We start from the raw sequence: 18,960 nt of genomic DNA, 5'->3' as shown, positions 1-18,960 counted from the left end.
AAAAATAACATTCTAAACAAAGGTGTCTATATTGCAGTTCATGTCTTCATTGGTGTCCTTTTATTTTATTTAGGACCATCTCCACTATTTTCCAGCTGACCAAGAGAGAGCCTTCGTCATGCCACATTAACATAGAATCTACGATATTGCACTTACATTCTATGGAAATGAAATTATTGTAGAGTGTCTGTTCTAGTTCTAGAGAACTGTGGTATTGCAAGTCAAAGTATGAGGAGCTTGTAAGAGTCTGTGGGGGGAGCTGTAGATATTATATGTGAATATTCAGTTCCCTAGATGCCATCGTAGATACTTCGATATTAGATTGGTGCTGTATAGAGCTCTATAGCATCAGTAATGGAAGCTAAATAGCATTAAAAATGTTCTTAAGAGAGGCCCAGCAAAGCCATCCCAGAAAATGGCCTCACAAGTAGCGAGATCTTACTCTCAAGGTATTATATATATAAAGACACACACACACACACAATGGAACACACATGGGTGATGGATCCGAACTGCTTGTCAGCTGCTAAAAAGCGCAAAGTTTCTCACCAATGATGGGAAGCAATGCACTTTACGTCCTCTTCTCTGGGTTGCATATAGCCTCACGAAGTGGATAGCTGACCAGTTTCAAATAGGCACTTTGGCACACATGACATAAGGCATGTCCCATTCTTCATCTGAGGCCGATGGAAGGGCCAATACATACCAATCTGCCTTCTATATGTAGGGGGATCTGTACTATGCATCATTCTGAAAAATATATATATGTCCATCACCCATGTGTGTTCCATTGTGTAGTGTGTGGAGGTTATGCTGTGAAGCGGTTTATGTGTAGTGATGGCTGTTGGGTCCAAAGACTATTATATTTACAGATGATTACAGACAAAGAAAAGTTGTATGGAATGTCGCTTTCAAAGATTTTTCAATAAAAATTTGAGATGTGATACACTGAGTGTCAAGTATTGTATAAAAAGTCTCTGATCATGTTACCATAAAGAGCAAGATGATGTAAGTTTCGAAAAAGGAAAACAGAGAAGAATAAACCAGAAATGTATTAAAAGTTATATGAAAGCTGTGGATGAATATTCATGCAATGGTGACTTAATAGCACAACAATTGAGGAGCCTGATATCTGAACAAAACAAATGATGGGGTATATGTAGCTCGTCAACACACTACTGGAAATAGAAATGAAGGACATTGATAATGAAAAAATACAAAATTGGAAAACACAACCTCCATCCTAGAGGATTCTGGCAGCTATGAAATTCCCAAATTTGTCGAGACTGAGGATATTAATTTACATATAAGCTTTCATGATAGTAGTGATGTAAACATCTCTTTTATAAAATAGAATACAAATGACACATTGAAAGTTAATTTATCTTCACGTAATGACTAAGAAGCCCCTCTTAAGTATATCTCAGTTTCAGGAATAATCACTGAAATGCTTTGTTCTGAAATGCAAAATAAATACCCGAGTTCAAACTGGAATTGTACTCACAAACAAAGTTGACACTCGGAATGGTGGCTGATGGGAGCTTTTGCAAAGGCATTTCCTGTTTACAGCCACTCCCATCATCCAGCACTCCGAATGTTAACTTTGGTTGCGCATTTAATATATAAGTCGCCAATTACTTGCAATTCAAGTCTTAAAGCTGCAGTTTTACAAGCAGAAAATCTAAAAATCTCATTTTGACCTCCCTCTGAAATTTGCAAACGATACATGTTCTCATTCCTCTGTTACTTAGATACTTCATTACAGATAGTCGCTTTTGTGTTTTATTTTTCTGTCACTGTTTCTTTTGCAATAAATGTAGCACAAGCTCCCAAGCAATGAAGAGGATCCAAGGAAGACTACTTGCACAAAGAGGTGATGTGTGGACATGTGTACATGCTTTATTCCACAAATTTTTGTGCAAGCACTTTTATTTCCATGCTTGTGCAATAGCACATGAGGAAAGAGGCAGTGTGTGGACTTATTTTGAGTGAGTTCTTCCCAATAGATACGTCATCGCTGCCAGTCCTGCACCAAGTTATTAGTCGGTTTCAATGTGTCTTACGATGTACGCAAGTATTGCTCTACGAGCAGACCGGTAGACCCGGTCATACTGGGGACCAACTTGGTCACTGATTTGGTACAGCCATGTTCCAGTCCAAAGTGATGCACGTAGTTACCAGGCAGTTCGAGCCAGGGAAGTGATCATGGAAAATGCTTCCTCAAACAGTGGCTAGCTGTTAACACCATTAAATTTGTTGATGATGAGAAGGAGAAAGAAATGACAGTGCAGATGGAAAGGTGCACCAAAATCTTAAAATTGAGTAAGTCACGGCTTGCAAATTGCGGGAGGATGGATATGATGCTGAAATGAGTGTAACGTTAGAACCTGTCCCAAAAAAGAAGCATCAAAATGCACTGCACATAAAAATATTCCTCAATGATATGAATAAATGTGAATGAATCTCTACCAGAGAGAGGTCATGCATCATGATGTCCTTTCACTGTTAAAATTTCCAGATTGTATGTTTATAGAAGAGTCAACCAACATATTGTTCTGTCCCATAAAGAGTGCTTCAGGAGGAGTGGTAAGTGTTCGAGGAGGTGGTAGTATAGACTAATTGAAATAAAACATCCATATAACCAGTATCGTATTGGAGGGGGAACGCAGGTGGATGCCGTCCCCCCACTTTTTTTCCGAGGGGTACACCATCTCCTTACTGTTTTACATGGAGAACATTTTCTTATCACACTAATTCCCTTTCATCATCTCTGTAAATTAAATTAAAGTCAATTGTGAGTTATGACTCATAGAACATATTAGCTGTGAAGTCAAATGAGCGTTGATAAATGGCCCAGACAAACAACACAATAAAAAAGAACAATGAACATCAGGCACCCAGGGTCGAGCATCCGCGCAAAGCTAAGAAGTACGTTTGGCACATCACTGCTGGTGTAGACATCAAACCGAGCCGCTATGCACAACAATGAAAAGTTCTCTGCAGTGTCGGAACATCAAAGGAAATGCGTGCTCTGTTTGGACGGCATTTTCGCTTTCCACTGTTATTGACACACGTGCGCACTTACATTGTAGCACCTACAAAGACCCTGCTCCATTCTTGGCAGTTCTGTGCCGTCATGAGCAGTGCTGCGCAGCGTTGCACATCCGATGTCGACTCGCCTTTAGATGCTCACATCGAGTGACATAATAATAGTGTCCCTTCTTCGGCACACAAATGTTGTATTCTTTAACCTCCGTGCACATCGCCTCTTGAACATGTAACTATTCACGCGCTTGATTCTCACTTAATCCCGGGATATCTGTTGGCTCACTTTATGGCGTGGGACTTTGATACTGATTGATTTGACTCTAAAGCACGATGTAATAATTTATGGGCATTAGAAAATGAAAACCAATTAGTGGCAGTGTAAATGCAACCATGCGAGTGCTAACGTGGCTCCAAATTCTGCGAGCACCTGAAGGTTAATAATAATATAATAATAATAATAATACTAAAAAGCCTGACTCCTACCTGAAACCTAATCTCTAAGACAAGGTATAAGTAAAATGAAAACCTTTCCTGCTTCCTTATACTGATATTTCAATCTTCAATGATCCAACTACAATATTGAACATCACTCTTGACTTAACACTTTGCTATGATATTATTACACTAGACCTATTTATTATTTCGAGTCACTGTTGTGCCTTTTGTTTGTGCATTTACAGTCTGATTGTTAACTAATTGTTAGCCACTGCATGGCCAGCAGGGGTCTTGTTCATTTTTATTTTCAGTTATGTTATAGGCATTGTAGTGAACAGCTCTGTTGACTCCTCCAATTCTATGTGTTACTTTGCCATTTTAAAGCTTGGCATAACACAGTATAGAAGATTATTTCAGTCTATCTAGTTTCTGGGTTTCAACTACAGAAGATGGTCCATGTGCTTAAAAAATCGTGAAGCTGATAATGGCCAGTCTACTCCATACACGGATAATAGCACCAGAACAGTTATTGATGAAGATAAAAACCAGTCATGTAAAGTAATTCCTTGTTATTATTTGGGTTCCCAAAACATATCTAGTTATCCTGTTTGTTGGAATGACAGCACATGGAGAGAATTTAATATGAAATATAGCAATTAGTGTGTAGGGTTTGGGTCCCCAAAACATATCTAGTTATCCTGTTTGTTGGAACGACAGCGCATGGAGAGAATTTAAGACGAAGTATAGCAGTTAGTATGTAGGGAAGGCAAGTTGGAATGCTCAGTGATTAAAGATGTGCAGAATATTGGATGTTAGTAAATCACAGGGAGTGCACATTTCTAATGGACGGAGTAGTATTTCGGTGGGTCCAGTTTATGGAAGTAAACAAGCTCAGATGATGTCATTGAGAAAAAAATGGTAAACATAGGAATTATGAAGCCATTTAACTGGATGCAGATAACGAAAAGAAGGATAAGACAATATTCTAGAAAATCTTGTAGCTGAACAGCAGAAATATGTTTTTGAAAGTACAAGGGAAGTGTTTCGCACAGCATATTTTGTAGCAAAAAAGTAACAAACCATATCTAGACTTTCGGAAGCTGGAGGATTTGCAAATTCAAACTGGTCTCCACATGGACAAAACACTGCGTAATAAACTCAGTTATGCCAACATCAAAGACTGCATTAAGGACACTATGAGGACAAAGCTCTGTTCATTCATAATGTCAAAGAATTTCAAGGTTTCTCTACTCATTGATGGGTCTACATCTGTTGCTTCACAATCAGTTTTAAGAGTGTATTTAAGATTGGAAATCAGTCCTGGTTGTGTAAATAATTTCTTTTTGGATGTTATTGAACTTAAAAGAACACTTTCAGACACAATAGAAGCGGAACTTCTAAAATGTCTCTCGTATCAAGCTTTTTCATCAAGTTATTTGAATGACAATTTGATAGGAGCATGCAGTGATGGAGCTAGTGTAGTGATAGGTAAGAATTCAGATGTTTTTTGAATGACTTAAGAACAAGTACAGCAAACTGTTCAAATGGCATTGTTTGTGCCACAAGCTGTATGTGTTTTATCATCAATCTCCAAAGAATCAGCTGTTGTACAAGAGTTAGGTGCAGAACTTAAGAAGACATCTAAAGTATTCTCAGTGCATTGGTTGGCCTCAAGCTTTAGAGCAGTGCAAGCAGTGTGGAAGTCCTACCAGGCTCTGAATGATCATTTCAATAGATGTTTGTGGGAGTTTGGGTCCTTATCGTTATAAATAACAACCCGTTGATCCACTTGTTAAAACAATGAGCACATTTAATGTCACACTTCAGATATATGTCATTACACATCGAAAGTATTACATAGAGCATAATGGCCGCCTCGGCCCAAAGAGTTTTTGCGCGGAAGAGATGTTATGGCACGTCAGTGTTGCCACAGAGGGCCCCCCCCCCTCCCCCCCAACACTGCAGTGAAGAGCACGAGGCTCTGGCTGTTGTGGGGGGCGGGGGGGGAGGGTGCAGGTGTCGCGCTCTCTTCATACGGAGGGGGAACTGGGCGGGGCGGGGCCAGAGTTCGAGCCCTTTTGGATGGAAAAATGTAATCACGGTGCCACACCAGTGGGAGTATGCGCCGACCTGTTTGTGAGGTGACAGAGGGGGTGGGGGGAATAGACGGAGACATGGGGTACAACACGTACAGTGTCCCCTTGGCATCAATGAAAGATTGAATGAGGGAAGGATCTAAGGAATTGGGGATCGGTGAGGAGTGGAGAACGGAAAGTTGGAAGGTGTCACTGTCGGCGAAGCGGGAGGGAGCATGGATGACTAAGAGAGAATCATTTGTGGTAGTTATACAGATGTCAGATGGTGAGAAGTGTGAGACATCGATGGAGACGGTAGTGGGTTGTTGAATGTCAGGTTAGAAGTGTGTGATGGGCATAGCAGGAGAGGGAGGGGTTAAGGGCATGGACACCGGACTCTGCCCAGTGAGGGTTCCCGGCATTGGGGAAGGGGGCGTGGCCGGTGTGTCGTCCCTTGAGGAGGCGGTGGTGTGGAGGTCGTCGTACGTAGTGGTCGGTGGCATCGGGCCACTGGAGGTGGTGTCGTCTGCAGTGACCCACGCCGGCTTGAGTCAAGATACTGACACTGTCGAGGATTTGCCTTTGATACAGATGTCGAATGTATTTGACAATCGCCTAAGTACCCTGTAAGGGCCCGTGTATGGGGGTTGCAGGGTGGCGCGCACTGTATCGTCCCTAAGCATCACAGCTTCACAAGTGGCTAACCGCTGGTGCACGAATGTTTTACGTGGAGCGTGTGCTTTCAGAGCAGGTGCTCTCTGCACTCGTATCGTCTGTCGTATGTTCTTGATTAGCACGAGGTATATGATGGTATCTTGGAGCGGTGAAGGCTCGACAAACTCGGCTGGTAGGGCCAACGGCTCGCCCTAGAGCAGTTGGCCACCGAGCACTGCAGGTCATCTTTATATACAGAACGGAGGCCTAGCAGTACCCACGGGAGGGCGTGTAACCACCGTTCCTTGTGGCACATTAGCGCTGTCTTTAATGTGCGGTGCCATCGTTCCACTAAGCCGTTTGATTGGGGGTGGTAGGCTGTCGTGCGAATGCGGCCGACGCCGAAGAGCTCACACATTTTTTTGAAGAGGACAGCCTCGAATTGACGGCCTTGGTCTGTAGTAATGGTTTCGGGGCAGCCGAAACGTGCGACCCATGTGGAGAGGACAGCATTGGCGACTGTTTCGGCCGAAATATCGGCTAGAGGGGTTGCCTCGACCCATCTAGTTGTTCTGTCGATAAAAGTAAGCAAGTATCGGTAACCATCCACCTGGGGAAGGGGGCCGACAATGTCGATGTGGATGTGGTGGAGTCTGCCAGAAGGAGAGCGGAAGGCGCCTGAGGGGGGCGTAAAGTGGCGTCCGACTTTGGACCGCTGGCATGAAATACAAGTGTGACACCAGTCGCGACAGTCTTTGCGAAGCGAAAGCCATACGAAACGCTCAGCGAAGATGCGTGTAGTTGCGCGAATGCTCGAGTGGGCGAGACTGTGCAGTGCGTCAAACACCGAGCGACGCAAAGAGGAGGGGACGAGGGTGCTTGGCACGCCAGTGGAGGTGTCACACCATAGCTCCAAGCGTGTGCCAGGGATCGTCTTGCGCGCCAGGCGCAGCGAGTGATTATTGTCAGATAAAAGGCTCGCCAAGGAGTCATCATTTGTTCCGCTCGAGCAAGAGCGTCGAAGTCGATTGAGGAAGATATGCCCGAGATCCGGGAGAAATAATCAGCGGCTATGTTATCGGATCCTCGAACCTATTGTACATTAGTTGTGTATTGTGAAATGAGATCCTAGGAGGTGGGTCAGCTGGAGGGTTTGTGAGTGCTTGGGCGAGAGGTTTGTGGTCTGTAAAGATCGTGAGGGGGCGTCCCTCGACGTCTTCGCGGCTTCGTAGACAGCTAAGATCTCTTTGTCGAAAGCCGACCATTTGCACTGAGAGGGAGAAAGGTTTTTTTAAAAGAACTTAAGAGGTTGCACCACATCTCCTCTGTGTTGCTGAAGTACTGCGCCGATAGATATTTCGCTAGCGTCTGTGGTGAGCGTAAGTGTTGCATCTGGATGTGGATGGGCAAGTGTGATGGCTTCCGCGAGTGCGGTTTTGAGTTTTTTGAAAGACGCACGCATGACCTCTGTCCACGGCACGCCCCTGTCGCCTGACGTTTGTGGCCCGTGCAGTGCGTCTGTGATGGGGACCTGTATTTCAGCGGCTCTTGGAATGTGGCGGCGGAAAAAATTGATCATTCCTAAGAACCGACGGAGCTCATGGTATGTTTCTGGTATCGGCAGCTGTTTTATAATGTCTATTTTCTCTTGTGTGGACCGGATACCATCGGCTGAAACTGTGTGTCCCAGAAAAGCAACAGAATCCTGTCTCAGTTTGCATTTGTCTTTGTTGACGATCACACCGTGGGATTGTAATATGTCAAACAGACCCAGATGTGAAGCTCGTGTTCCTCCCAAGAGGAAGAAAAGATCAAAATGTCGTCCAGGTACGTGTAGCAGAAAGGTAGGAGTCGTAAAACTGTATTTAAGAACATCTGCCAGGTTTGGGCGACGTTTTTCGATACGTAAGGTATGTAAACATATTCGAAGAGGCCGAAGGGTGTGGTGATGGCTGTTTTAGGGATATATTGTTCGTACATTGATATTTGGTGATATGCTTTCTCACAGTCTACCACACTGAAAATTTTAGCGCCTGTCAACTGAGAAGCGAAGTCCTGAACGTTCGGTACTGGATAATTGTCCATGATTGTGCAGTCACTGAGACGTCTATAGTCGCCACAGAGTCTGTAGGAACCATCCTTCTTCGGTGTGAGATGAATCGGTGACGACCAGTCACTGGAGGATGGGCGTACAATGCCTGCTTTTAATATGTCCGAGATTATTGTTTTCGCCGCTTTGAGTTTGTGTGGATTCAGGCGTCGTGGTCGGTGTCTGACCGGAGGGCCCTCAGTCGTATTGAGTTTGTGACATGCGCCACTCGTGATTGATAACATGCTACGCGCGCAGTGTGTGTTGTTAGCGTTCGAACACTCGTGCAATGAGTCAATGATTTGAGCGCACACCGGTTTGTGCGAAGAGCGAATCCCTCAAAGTGAGGCGAGTTCGGATTTTGTGCTCTGTAATGTCTGTTCAGTACGCTCGATAAGGGAGGTGAGTTTGGCCTGCGTTTGCTTGAGTCCACTGCCTTCTTGTCGTTGTAGTAGCACGCCGCAACTTTTACTAGTTAACTTGGCAGCAAGAAGGGCACATTTGGTCTGCGATAGTGAAATGTCAATGTTTGTTGACCGAATGGGTGATACAGATGCAGTGGCCATGAGGGCAATAGTGTTTTGCGAAGGTTGGTGGACTACTGTACTTCGCGGAATGTCTAGTGAAAATCTGTGGTGTCGCTGAAAGTCAATGCCGAAGACCGGACAAGTCACCTGTGCCACATGAAAAGTCCACGAAAACTTCAAGTCTTTTGACAGTTTGAGCGTTAAAGGCACTGTACCTAACACTTTGATATGAGACTCATTAGCTGCGCAGAACAGTCTGGGCGAGGAAGTTAACACGGCAGGTGCGAGAGCTGGGGGTATTACACTCGTATCAGCACCACTGTCAACAAGGAATTTTGTTCCTGAGACGAGGCCAAGAGCAAATAGACAACCGTCGGCACTTACCGTGTTAGATACTGTTGCTGCTGTAAGGTGTCTTTTTTCCTGTGCGCAAAATGCTGCGCCTATGGCGCCTCACGAGCTGCATTTCCTGCCGTGCAAGAGCTGCAACATTTCCTAGCCGCGTCGCCGAAGTTGCTGTCGAACCAACACAGTGGCCAGGCTACGTTAGGCGGGGGTGACGTAAAGCTCTTGGTGTCAGCTGTGTCCATTGTGGAGCACTGCAGTGCGGTGTCAGTTGTCATGGCGGAGGTCGTGAAGGCTGTATCTGGTTCCTCCTGATGGCGGGCAGATGTCACCACTGTCGTAGCGTGAGTGCTGAGGAAGCGAGCTCGCCCGAATCCTGGAGGGGAAAGGGGGGGGGGGGGGTGGCGTGCTGTTGACATCGCTAACCCCACTCTTCATGCTGTGCGCTCGCCCATTAATAATCCTGAAAGCTCTATCTGTGACCGAAAGCTTCTCGTCCTAGGTGCTGTTGGTGAGTGGCAGGAACTGTAGTTGTAATGCTTCTGGGATTTTGACGAACCACATCTACCATAACGCTGTATCGGGTAGCAAATCCACAGGTGCGAGGGCGCGGAGTTGTCGCAGTAGTCCCGATGGGGTTAGGTCGTGCAGGTGTTCCTCATGAATGATATGATGAATAATCTCGTCCGGAGCTCGAGAAAGTCTTTCACAAATGAGTCTTTCCGCGTTAGTATATTTCAGTGAAGTCGCTAATCAAATCCAAATGGTCATGCAAATGTCCCACCAAACACATGAAGTGTGATTCTTCTAAGTCAATGCCTGTGGCGGCGAATATAGAGTCGACTAACGTGAAGCATGTGTTGGGCTGCGTTTTTGCAAAAGTTGGCAGTTTAAGTAACTTAGTTGGTTTGGAATCCATGACCACTGGGTGTGTAAGAGCCACAGGTGTGGGAGCAGTCAATATGGCGTCTGCCAGGGGGGGGGGGGTAAGCCCGGGGGCCAGTAAACTGTTACACCCCTTGGATCGGTTGTTATTGCTGTCTGATGTCTAGCAAATATGGGTGAGGTACTAGGAGAGGTCACATTCACTATATACTGTTCAGTTCGATCAGAAAATTGAGGCTGTGTGTAGCCAGGCGTGGAACCGATTTGTGGCCCAGATGATGTAGCAGCCGTGTACTACACTGCTCCGAAAGTTGGTGCAAAGTTCTGAGGGGGGTTGCGCACCCCTGAGCGTGCGACGTTAGCGGTGGAATGTCCGGATCTCTTTTCACACTTTGTCCTGTATGTTCGAAGGAACCATCTTGAGGCAAGATAACGGGTGGTTCGTACGCGTTGTCTGTGAGTGTTGTGGTACTGCAATCCACTCGCAGGTCAGAGGGCCTCGAAATGTTCGCTGTATAGAGTCCATGCGTAGTGCAGGTGGGTGGCATGGTCAGATTCTGACCGTAGAAATCGTACAGTGGTACACCTCGTTGCGTAGGCCACATGACGATACATGCAGTTCACTCGTACATACACAATTGTTATTGTTATTGAACTCAGGTAGAACACGGGAAGAGCGTCACAAACTGTCATTGGGGTCACCAATGTGGGAGTTTGGATCCTTATCGTTATAAATAACAACCCATTGATCCACTTATTAAAACAATGAGCACATTTATTGTCACACTTCAGGGTATGTGTGTATGGTAACACTGGAGCAGAAAACCAGTTCAACAACTTTCTTGAATTATTCATGTGAGCAGTTAACATTGGCCTGTCACTAAAGAACAAATGTGTTAAAATGAGCAGGGTATCGACAATCAATAAAAATAAGTGGTACACACAGGAACTACGAAAACTTAAAGATCAATACAACAATTTCTACTACCTAGCAAAGAATTCATCTTGTCTGCATGCCAAAGTAAGATATAAAGAAGGCAAATATCAGTACAGAATGGGTATTAAGAAAGCTAAATTAGAATATATTTGCAAATTGGTTGCACAAGCCATTAATAAACCAAAAGAAATATGGAAAATCATTAATGAGAATCTAGCATCGGGTAGCAAAGAATTTGTATCTAGATCCAAAATTAGTCCTGATAGTTTCAATAATTATTTTGTAAACAGTGCAGATAGTGTAGTTACTAAGATACCTGATAGCAAACATGAACCTAGCTACTATTTGGATGTTGCCTATAAAAATCAAAATGCTATGGAAAATGTGTTTTATTTTGAACACATTTGTATAGAAGATGTACACTCTGTCATTCTTTCTCTTAGCAAAAGTGATTCTCTGGATATTTACAATATCAGCTCTAAAATATTGAAACTTAGTAGTCATAATATAGCAGAGGTTCTCTATCACATCATAAACTACTGCTTTGATGAAAGTTGTTTCCCTGAAAAATTAAAAGTAGCTTAAGTAATCCCAGTCCACAAAAATGGTGACAATAATTTGCTTAGCAATTATAGGCCAGTTTCTCTTGTACCACTTTTTTCCAAGGTCATTGAGAAACTAATGAGTACTCAAATAATCAATTTTCCAGATTCTCATCAATTACTTTCAAATAGCCAGTTTCCGTTTAGGAAAAATCTGTCAACATGTGATGCTGTTATGAGCTACATATGTAACTGTCTTGAAGCAAAAGAAGAAAAATTTATTGTAAGTACAAAGTTTTTTGATTTATCAAAAGCGTTTGACACTGTGTGCCACAACACTCTGCTGCTGAAATTAAAAACTGTAGGTTTCTCAGTCTCTGCTGTTAAAATTATTGAGTCATACTCATCTAATAGATCTCAAACTGTTTACTTCAATAATCAATATTCTAGTTTCTTACCCGTTAACCATGGTGTTCCTCAAGGGTGAATTTTGGGCCCTCTCTTGTTCATGTTATATATGAATCACCAACCTAGCAATGTAATAGATGATACTAAAAACTGTTACTTGTATGCAGATGATATCAGTTTAAGTGTTACAGTGCCTATGAACAATAACATAAGTAACTCTACCTCACTCAAGGTAGGTATACTTTCTGACTGGTGCAACATAAATAAAATACAGGAATTAAACATTTCTTATAACAATAGAATCACCTTAGAGACAGTTCCTGTAAAGTTTCTTGGCACTGTTTTGCAAAATAATTTAGGCTGGCAGGCACATGTGAATTATTTAACACCAAAAATTTCTAAAGGAATATTTATGCTCAGAAAATTACAAGCAACAGTAGATGAGAAAATTTTGCTTTCTGTCTGTTATAGTTATATTCTCTCTCATTTGACGTATGGGACAATCTTGTGGGGAAATAATTGCTACTCAAAATGCTTATTTACAGCCCAGAAAAAAGCTGTCAGACTGATATGTAATGTACCACCTAGAACTCACTGTAGAGAAGTATTTATTAATCTTAGTATTATGACCTTGCCATGTATATACATATTTTGATGTCTCTTGTACATTAAAAAGAATTTGTCTAGTTTTGATCTGAATTCTGATGTACATAGTTATAACACACGATACTGTAATGATGTAAAAAAAGACTACTCTTCATACACCAAAACTCTAAACAGCTTCAAACACACATCTATAAAGCTTTTTAATAAGCTACCAGAGTCAGTTAAGACTGTGGAGCTGAAAAAATTTAACATATTTGTAAGAACTTTACTAATTCAAAATTGTTTTTATACAATGGAAGATTTCTGTGAGCATAATTTCTAACATAGATTAATTATTTGTGTATTTATTGTCATTGTTGTTTGTACATTTATTGACGTTGCTTATACAAGCGTTACATCCCTGTAAATGTTTTGTTTTTGGGCAATAAAAATCAATCAATCAATATACGTCATTACAATCGAAAGTATCACATAGACAGAACATAATGGCCGCCTTGCCCTAAAGAATTTTTGCGCGCTAGAGATGTTATGGTATGTCAGTGTTGCCACATGTTCAAATGACATGACTACAAAATCATTTGTAAGGGAAGAGTTCAAGAGACTGCAGTAAACACTATCAAGCGCTGAGTTCATGAGCAGCATTGCACTGTTTTCTGATGTTCTCGAAGAGATTAGTATCCTCTCACAGTACCTCCAAATGAGCAGTGCTAGTATTTCCTCATCATATAGGGCAATACGTGATTAATAACAGCCATTGAACAACTGAAGGAAATGCCAGGTGCTTGCATGAAGGAAGCAGATAAAGCTATTTTGAAGGGTGCTTCAAAGACCTCTCATTCGATCCCAGACGAGAATCAAGCAGAAAGACTACCCAAATTAATGAGAAACAGTTCTGTCAGAGCCTTATCGACAAGTTGAGGCAAAGGCTAATTTCGATTGACAGTGAATAATAATAATAATAATAATAATAATAATAATTGCTTTATTCAACATCGAATGGTACACTGCACATGTACAAAGAAACAGTAATGATTAAAGTTGTTTGTACAATGCACAAGACAAATTCTTCTGAATACATCATTAATTTACAAAAAATTACAATAAGATGTTTACTGATTTCTATTAACACAATTTCACAAAGCATTTGTTGTCCTTCATATAAGTATGGTACTCTTCTAATGTGTAGAAAGGGTATTTTACTAAAAATTTCTTAAGCTGATGCTTCAGTTTAATTGTAGGAAGAGCCATGACTGCACTAGGCAGTGCATTAGCTAATTTTATACCTGCATGCTGAGGCCCCTTTTCGTAAAGTGCTGGTCTGTGGCTGCCATTGTAAAATCTTTCTTTATTTATAGTATTGTACTGGTGGAAATCTGAACAAGTGTTTGGGTGCAGTATTTTCACAAGCAGTATGGCTTTTAGTATTTATATACTTATAACAGCTAACACCCCTGTTTTTGGAAACAAGTTGCGATAAGATTCCCTATATTTTGCTCCACAGATTATTCTCACACCCTTTTTTTTGAAGAATGAGTAGCTTATCTAGATTAGCTTTGGTTGTTGCCCTCCAAATTTCAATACTGTAGTTCAAGTGAGAGGAGAAAAGAGCATGGTATGCAGTCTTTAGGACTACAGTGTCTTTACAGAACCTGCTAATAGTACTGATTGCAAATATATTTTTTGACAACTTAGTTGATAGGGAGTCGAATGTGTGTCCCATTTCAGGTTGCTTTCGATTGTTACGACAAGGAATTTTACACTAGACTCATTCTTTACCAATTCGTTGCCAATGTATAATTTAATTTCATTATTCAAACTACTTTTATTAAACTCCATCAAACATGTTTTACTGGTGCTTACATTTAAGTGGCTTTCATTAAAACACTGAACAATTTCTTTTGTCACATTATTACACTCGGCTTCTAGTTCATTACATGATTCCTTTTTACATGCAATGGACGTGTCGTCGGCATACAGAACAGTTTTGGAATTTATAATACAGTATTTAATATCATTTACATAGATCAAGAACAGAAGGGGGCCCAACACTGAGCCCTGGGTCACGCCATATTTTATGCAAGTGATCTCTGATTTGTAGACACCACTTTCCATTTTAAGCAGAACAAACTGTTTTCTATTGTCCATATAACACTTTATTAGGTCATAAGCAGCGCCTCTAATGCCCATGTTCCAAAGCTTATCTAATAGGATGTCAACATTCACACAATCAAAGGCTTTTTCCAGATCTAGGTATACACCTGCCACATGTTCCTTGCTTTCGATACCCCCAACACCTCTTCAATTAGATGAGCAGCTGTAGTGTTAGTTGATTTACCTTTTAGGAATCCATTTTGATTTTCAAACATCAGGTTGTGTTTGTTAAAGTTTATAATCCTGTTGTATATAACTGTCTCAACTATTTTGGAAAAGACAACAAGGACTGAGACTGGTCTGTAGTTTTCTATTTTGTTGTTGTCACCTTTTTTTAAAAATGGGTGTTACCTGTCCTATTTTTAGTCTGCCTGGAAAAGTGCCTGATTCTATTATATTGTTGACTGCTACAGACAGAGGTACAGAGACATTTTGGCTACAGGCTTTTAAAACATTAATATTTAGGCCATCATGCCCAGCTGAATTGGAGGGTTTTAGAGAGCTAATTAGGTCCATTATTTCTGCACAGTTTGTGGGGGCTAGATATATACTATGGTCACATGTATTACCTTTAAAACTGTAGTGCATGTTTTTATATTTGTCATTTATGGCTTCCCGTACGGAAGAAAAATATTCATTAAAAATATTTACAATTTCCAGTTGGTCTTTTATGAGCATGTCATTGTTGTTAATAGTAAAGTCCATACAGGATTTGTCATTGCAGGCTTTAAAACTGTTTATGACTGCCCAGATGCCAGCAGTTACATTGTGTGAGTTTTGAAGCTTGTTTGCAACGTAGTTGCTCCCGGTCTGTGTGAGTAAGTCCTTATAGTGTGCTTGATATATTTTGAAGGCTTCCTTTAGCTCAGAAATCTCTCTATTATTCAGCATTCCACTGTGGAGTAGTTTTAAGTTTTCCCTAGCTTCAGTGACATTACTATTTACCCAAATATTTTTGTTTATATTTTTTGTTTGTTTCATTTTTGTGATTACAACTGGGCATGTGGTATCAAAGCAGTAATAGAAGTCAGCAGCAAAGCTATCACATGAAAAGCTATTATTTTCAAACCATTTTATATGTGCTAGCATGTAGTTTAGTCTATTTATGTTGTCATTATACATTATTCTTTTAGTTACAAACTGTTGCTTTGTGGTGACAGTGGGGCCTCATGGAGCTCCAATTTAAGCTGTATTGCATGGAGATCTGAGATGGCTAGTTTTAAAACAGATGCACTGTGGGATAGGTGGGTCATGTTGGTTATTATGTTGTCAAGACATGATTTACTATTGCCAATTTCTCTAGTGGGTTCCCGAATGAGTGGGGTCAGGTTAAATTCATCACACAGGTGATGTAACTTTTTGGTGCTGACATCATTTGTTAATAAATCTATATTTATTTCCCCTGTAACTATAATATTTACAAGACCATTTGGCCCAGAAAATTTTGTGTCTATATATACAAGCAAGTCGGAAAGATTTACAAAAAAGATATCTGTATTTGCTGCAGATGTCCTGTAAACACTGTAACTGTTATGTTATCTTTACCCCATGTTAGGTTTATTGCAGCAAATTCTGAGACGCCTTCTAAGCAGAAGGCACTCACATCAGTAACATTAAAATTACTCTCATTTACAGTCTTGTCTTTTCTACTGAAGGCTGTGCAGAATTTCATACACAGTGGTTGACTAATGCTAATCAGAGCTTCATAGTACCAATGTTCAGTTACAACTAATATATCGGGTTTGTCAATCCGTGAAATTACATCTAGATCATTATGCTTATTTCTAATACTACCAAGATTCTGGTGTATGATTTTAAGGCTGAGTTTTACCTGCTGGGCCATAGAGGATAATTTTGGACTAGCAATGAGGACAGCAGGCTTTACAAGTTCCCCTGGCTTGCCAGTGGTGGCTGGTTTTGTGGCAGATTTTGTTGAGGTAGGTTGTACCACTCTATGGCAGTGGACTTCTTTCATCACATTGTGAACAATGTCACCTGACTTCCTCAATAATTTTGCTACTAACAACCTTTTTGCCTCTTTTGTTCATGAAAGAGATCGATATTTTAGACAGTAAAAAATGGTCCTATGACATTTTGAGCCATGGCTTGATGGGGAAGAAAATCTAAGAAAAATGTGTAACCGTTTTCTTCTTTCTTATCCAAATGTAAGAGAAGGTTTCAGAGATTGTATAGATAACAGAGGAGAGAACATTGCTGAAAACCTGAAATAGCACATCAGACTGTGAAAGGAGCTTCAGCACAATGAACTTAGTTACGACAACACTTCGAAATTCCCTCTCTCTTTGCCATCTCCCATGCTTAATGTCTATTTCAATTGTGGGGCCTCCGCAACATCTCTAGAACTTCGAGGATTACATCAAATTATAAATCAAAACCCACAGCCATGACAAGGACAACCAATGTAAAAAGGCTAATCTACATGTGCAGCCATCTGACCGGTACTCCAACATATGGGATCTTGAAACTTCCTGGCAGATTAAAACTATGTGCCGGACCCAGACTTGAGCTTGGGACCTTTGCCTTTTGTGGGCAAGTGCTCTACCATCTGCTGTGAGGACGGGGCGTGAGTCGTGCTTGGCTAGCTCAGATGGTAGACCACTTGCCTGCAAAAGGCAAAGGTTCCGAGATCGAGTCTCGGTCCAGCACACAGTTTTAATCTGCCAGGATATTTCATATCAGCACACACTCCACTGCAGAGTGAAAATTTCATGTGGAATCTTCTTTAGGTGAGTCCACCCACTATATTTGCTTGGTGACTTGGGTGATGGGTACATGGGCCAAGGATCAGGAAGAGCTGCTAAAAAACAATTGTTTTGAGATAAGGAATATTCTCATTAGTATTAAGGCAAGCCGTCAGAACTAAAATCCAGACAGTGACTTACAAGTACTCGCACTCTGTCATTGACGGAGTCTTTCGTAAAAAAAAAAATTTGAGCTCATACATAACATGATACTGTAACTATATCTCAGATGTTACCAAAATTAACTTCACATTTTCTAAACAGATTTCTCACAAGCCATTTCTACAAGGTCCAACATAACGCAAATTCATCAGTGATGACATTTTTCGTTGAACAGGCATAACGGTTTGACACACAGCACAGATGTGTGGACCCTACTCATTTCATGACAAGATGTGCTGTGTTGTCCGAACAAGACAGGCACAAAAATATGAGCTCGTGCCAGTGCCTTAGAGACTCGCCACTTGCGCGATTTCCACCAGCGCCACGGGCGGCGCTGTGAGTGAAGATATCGACTTCGCCTTGCCCAATTGCTGGCTGAATACAATCCACCGATGACGAGCCGAGCGCGGACAAAAGCCTATTTGGAAGACAGAAGAGCAGCTCTCGCCCGCTTGGTTATAGATCATCGCCCAGGGCTGACTTAGACAGGGAACGTCTTTTAGTGAACTCTTAGAAGTGAACAGACAGTTGTTGTACATTGGATTTGCTATGTACTGTGAAGTTTACCTACGATTGTTTGCACTTAGCCATTGATGGCCTTTTTTGTGTTGTATTTCAAGCAGTGTTGCAGACATCAGTATTAAACTATTCACAAAGGTAAGTGAATCTTTTAACTCATTTGCGTAACTTTGTTACTAGTTTGTTGGAGTGTTCAAAATGGCTCTGAGCACTATGGAACTTTACTTCTGAGGTCATCAGTCTCCTAGAACTTAGAACTGCTTAAACCTAACTAACCTAAGGACATCACAAACATCCATGTCCGAGGCAGAATTCGAACCTGCGACCGTAGCGGTCACACGGTTCCAGACTGTAGCACCTAGAACTGCTCGGCCACTCCCTCCAGCTGTTGGAGTGTTATAGAACCTTCGTTCACCTATCCTGTTACCTGATATGTTGGCATAGCTGTGTAATAGTGGCAAGCAGAAATTGTCTTAGCGGTGTACTGCACCAGGAGCCATTTCAAGAACCCACAAACTCGGCCTACCATAACTACAGTGGCAACTCGGCGTCCACAGCAGTAGTGACGAGGTCTTTACGAAATTGTCGACAAGTCGTTTACAAAATTGTCGACGAGTTGGCGGCTTCCTAAGCCAGATGCAGTGGCGACAACGGCTGACGTGTCTTTTGCTTCGAATTTAAAGTGTTCTAATTTGCCTTGTTTCTCCCAACATAACATGCACATTTGTGACATTTTTTATTCTGGTTGCTGGAGCACGTAGTGTACATCACACCTTATGCTTTTGTGTCATTGCTATTGTGTAACTAATTACGAT

At 41.7% G+C, this 18,960-nt stretch overlaps 1 protein-coding gene across 1 annotated transcript in view; it reads left to right on the top strand.

Annotated features, from left to right (window-relative positions):
- Nucleotides 1-5,942: 5,942 nt before the first annotated feature.
- LOC126412897 (uncharacterized) overlaps nt 5,943-18,960 on the top strand; it is a 44,485-nt gene continuing 31,467 nt past the window's right edge. Inside the window, exon 1 of the mRNA XM_050082787.1 lies at nt 5,943-6,158. Within this exon, the coding sequence (XP_049938744.1) occupies nt 5,943-6,158 (216 nt within the window). The remainder of the gene's footprint in view (nt 6,159-18,960) is intronic.

The sequence above is a fragment of the Schistocerca serialis genome, chromosome 7 (assembly GCF_023864345.2).
Source record: "Schistocerca serialis cubense isolate TAMUIC-IGC-003099 chromosome 7, iqSchSeri2.2, whole genome shotgun sequence".
Classification (NCBI taxonomy): domain Eukaryota; kingdom Metazoa; phylum Arthropoda; class Insecta; order Orthoptera; family Acrididae; genus Schistocerca; species Schistocerca serialis.
This window is presented reverse-complemented; position numbering and strand designations above follow the sequence as displayed.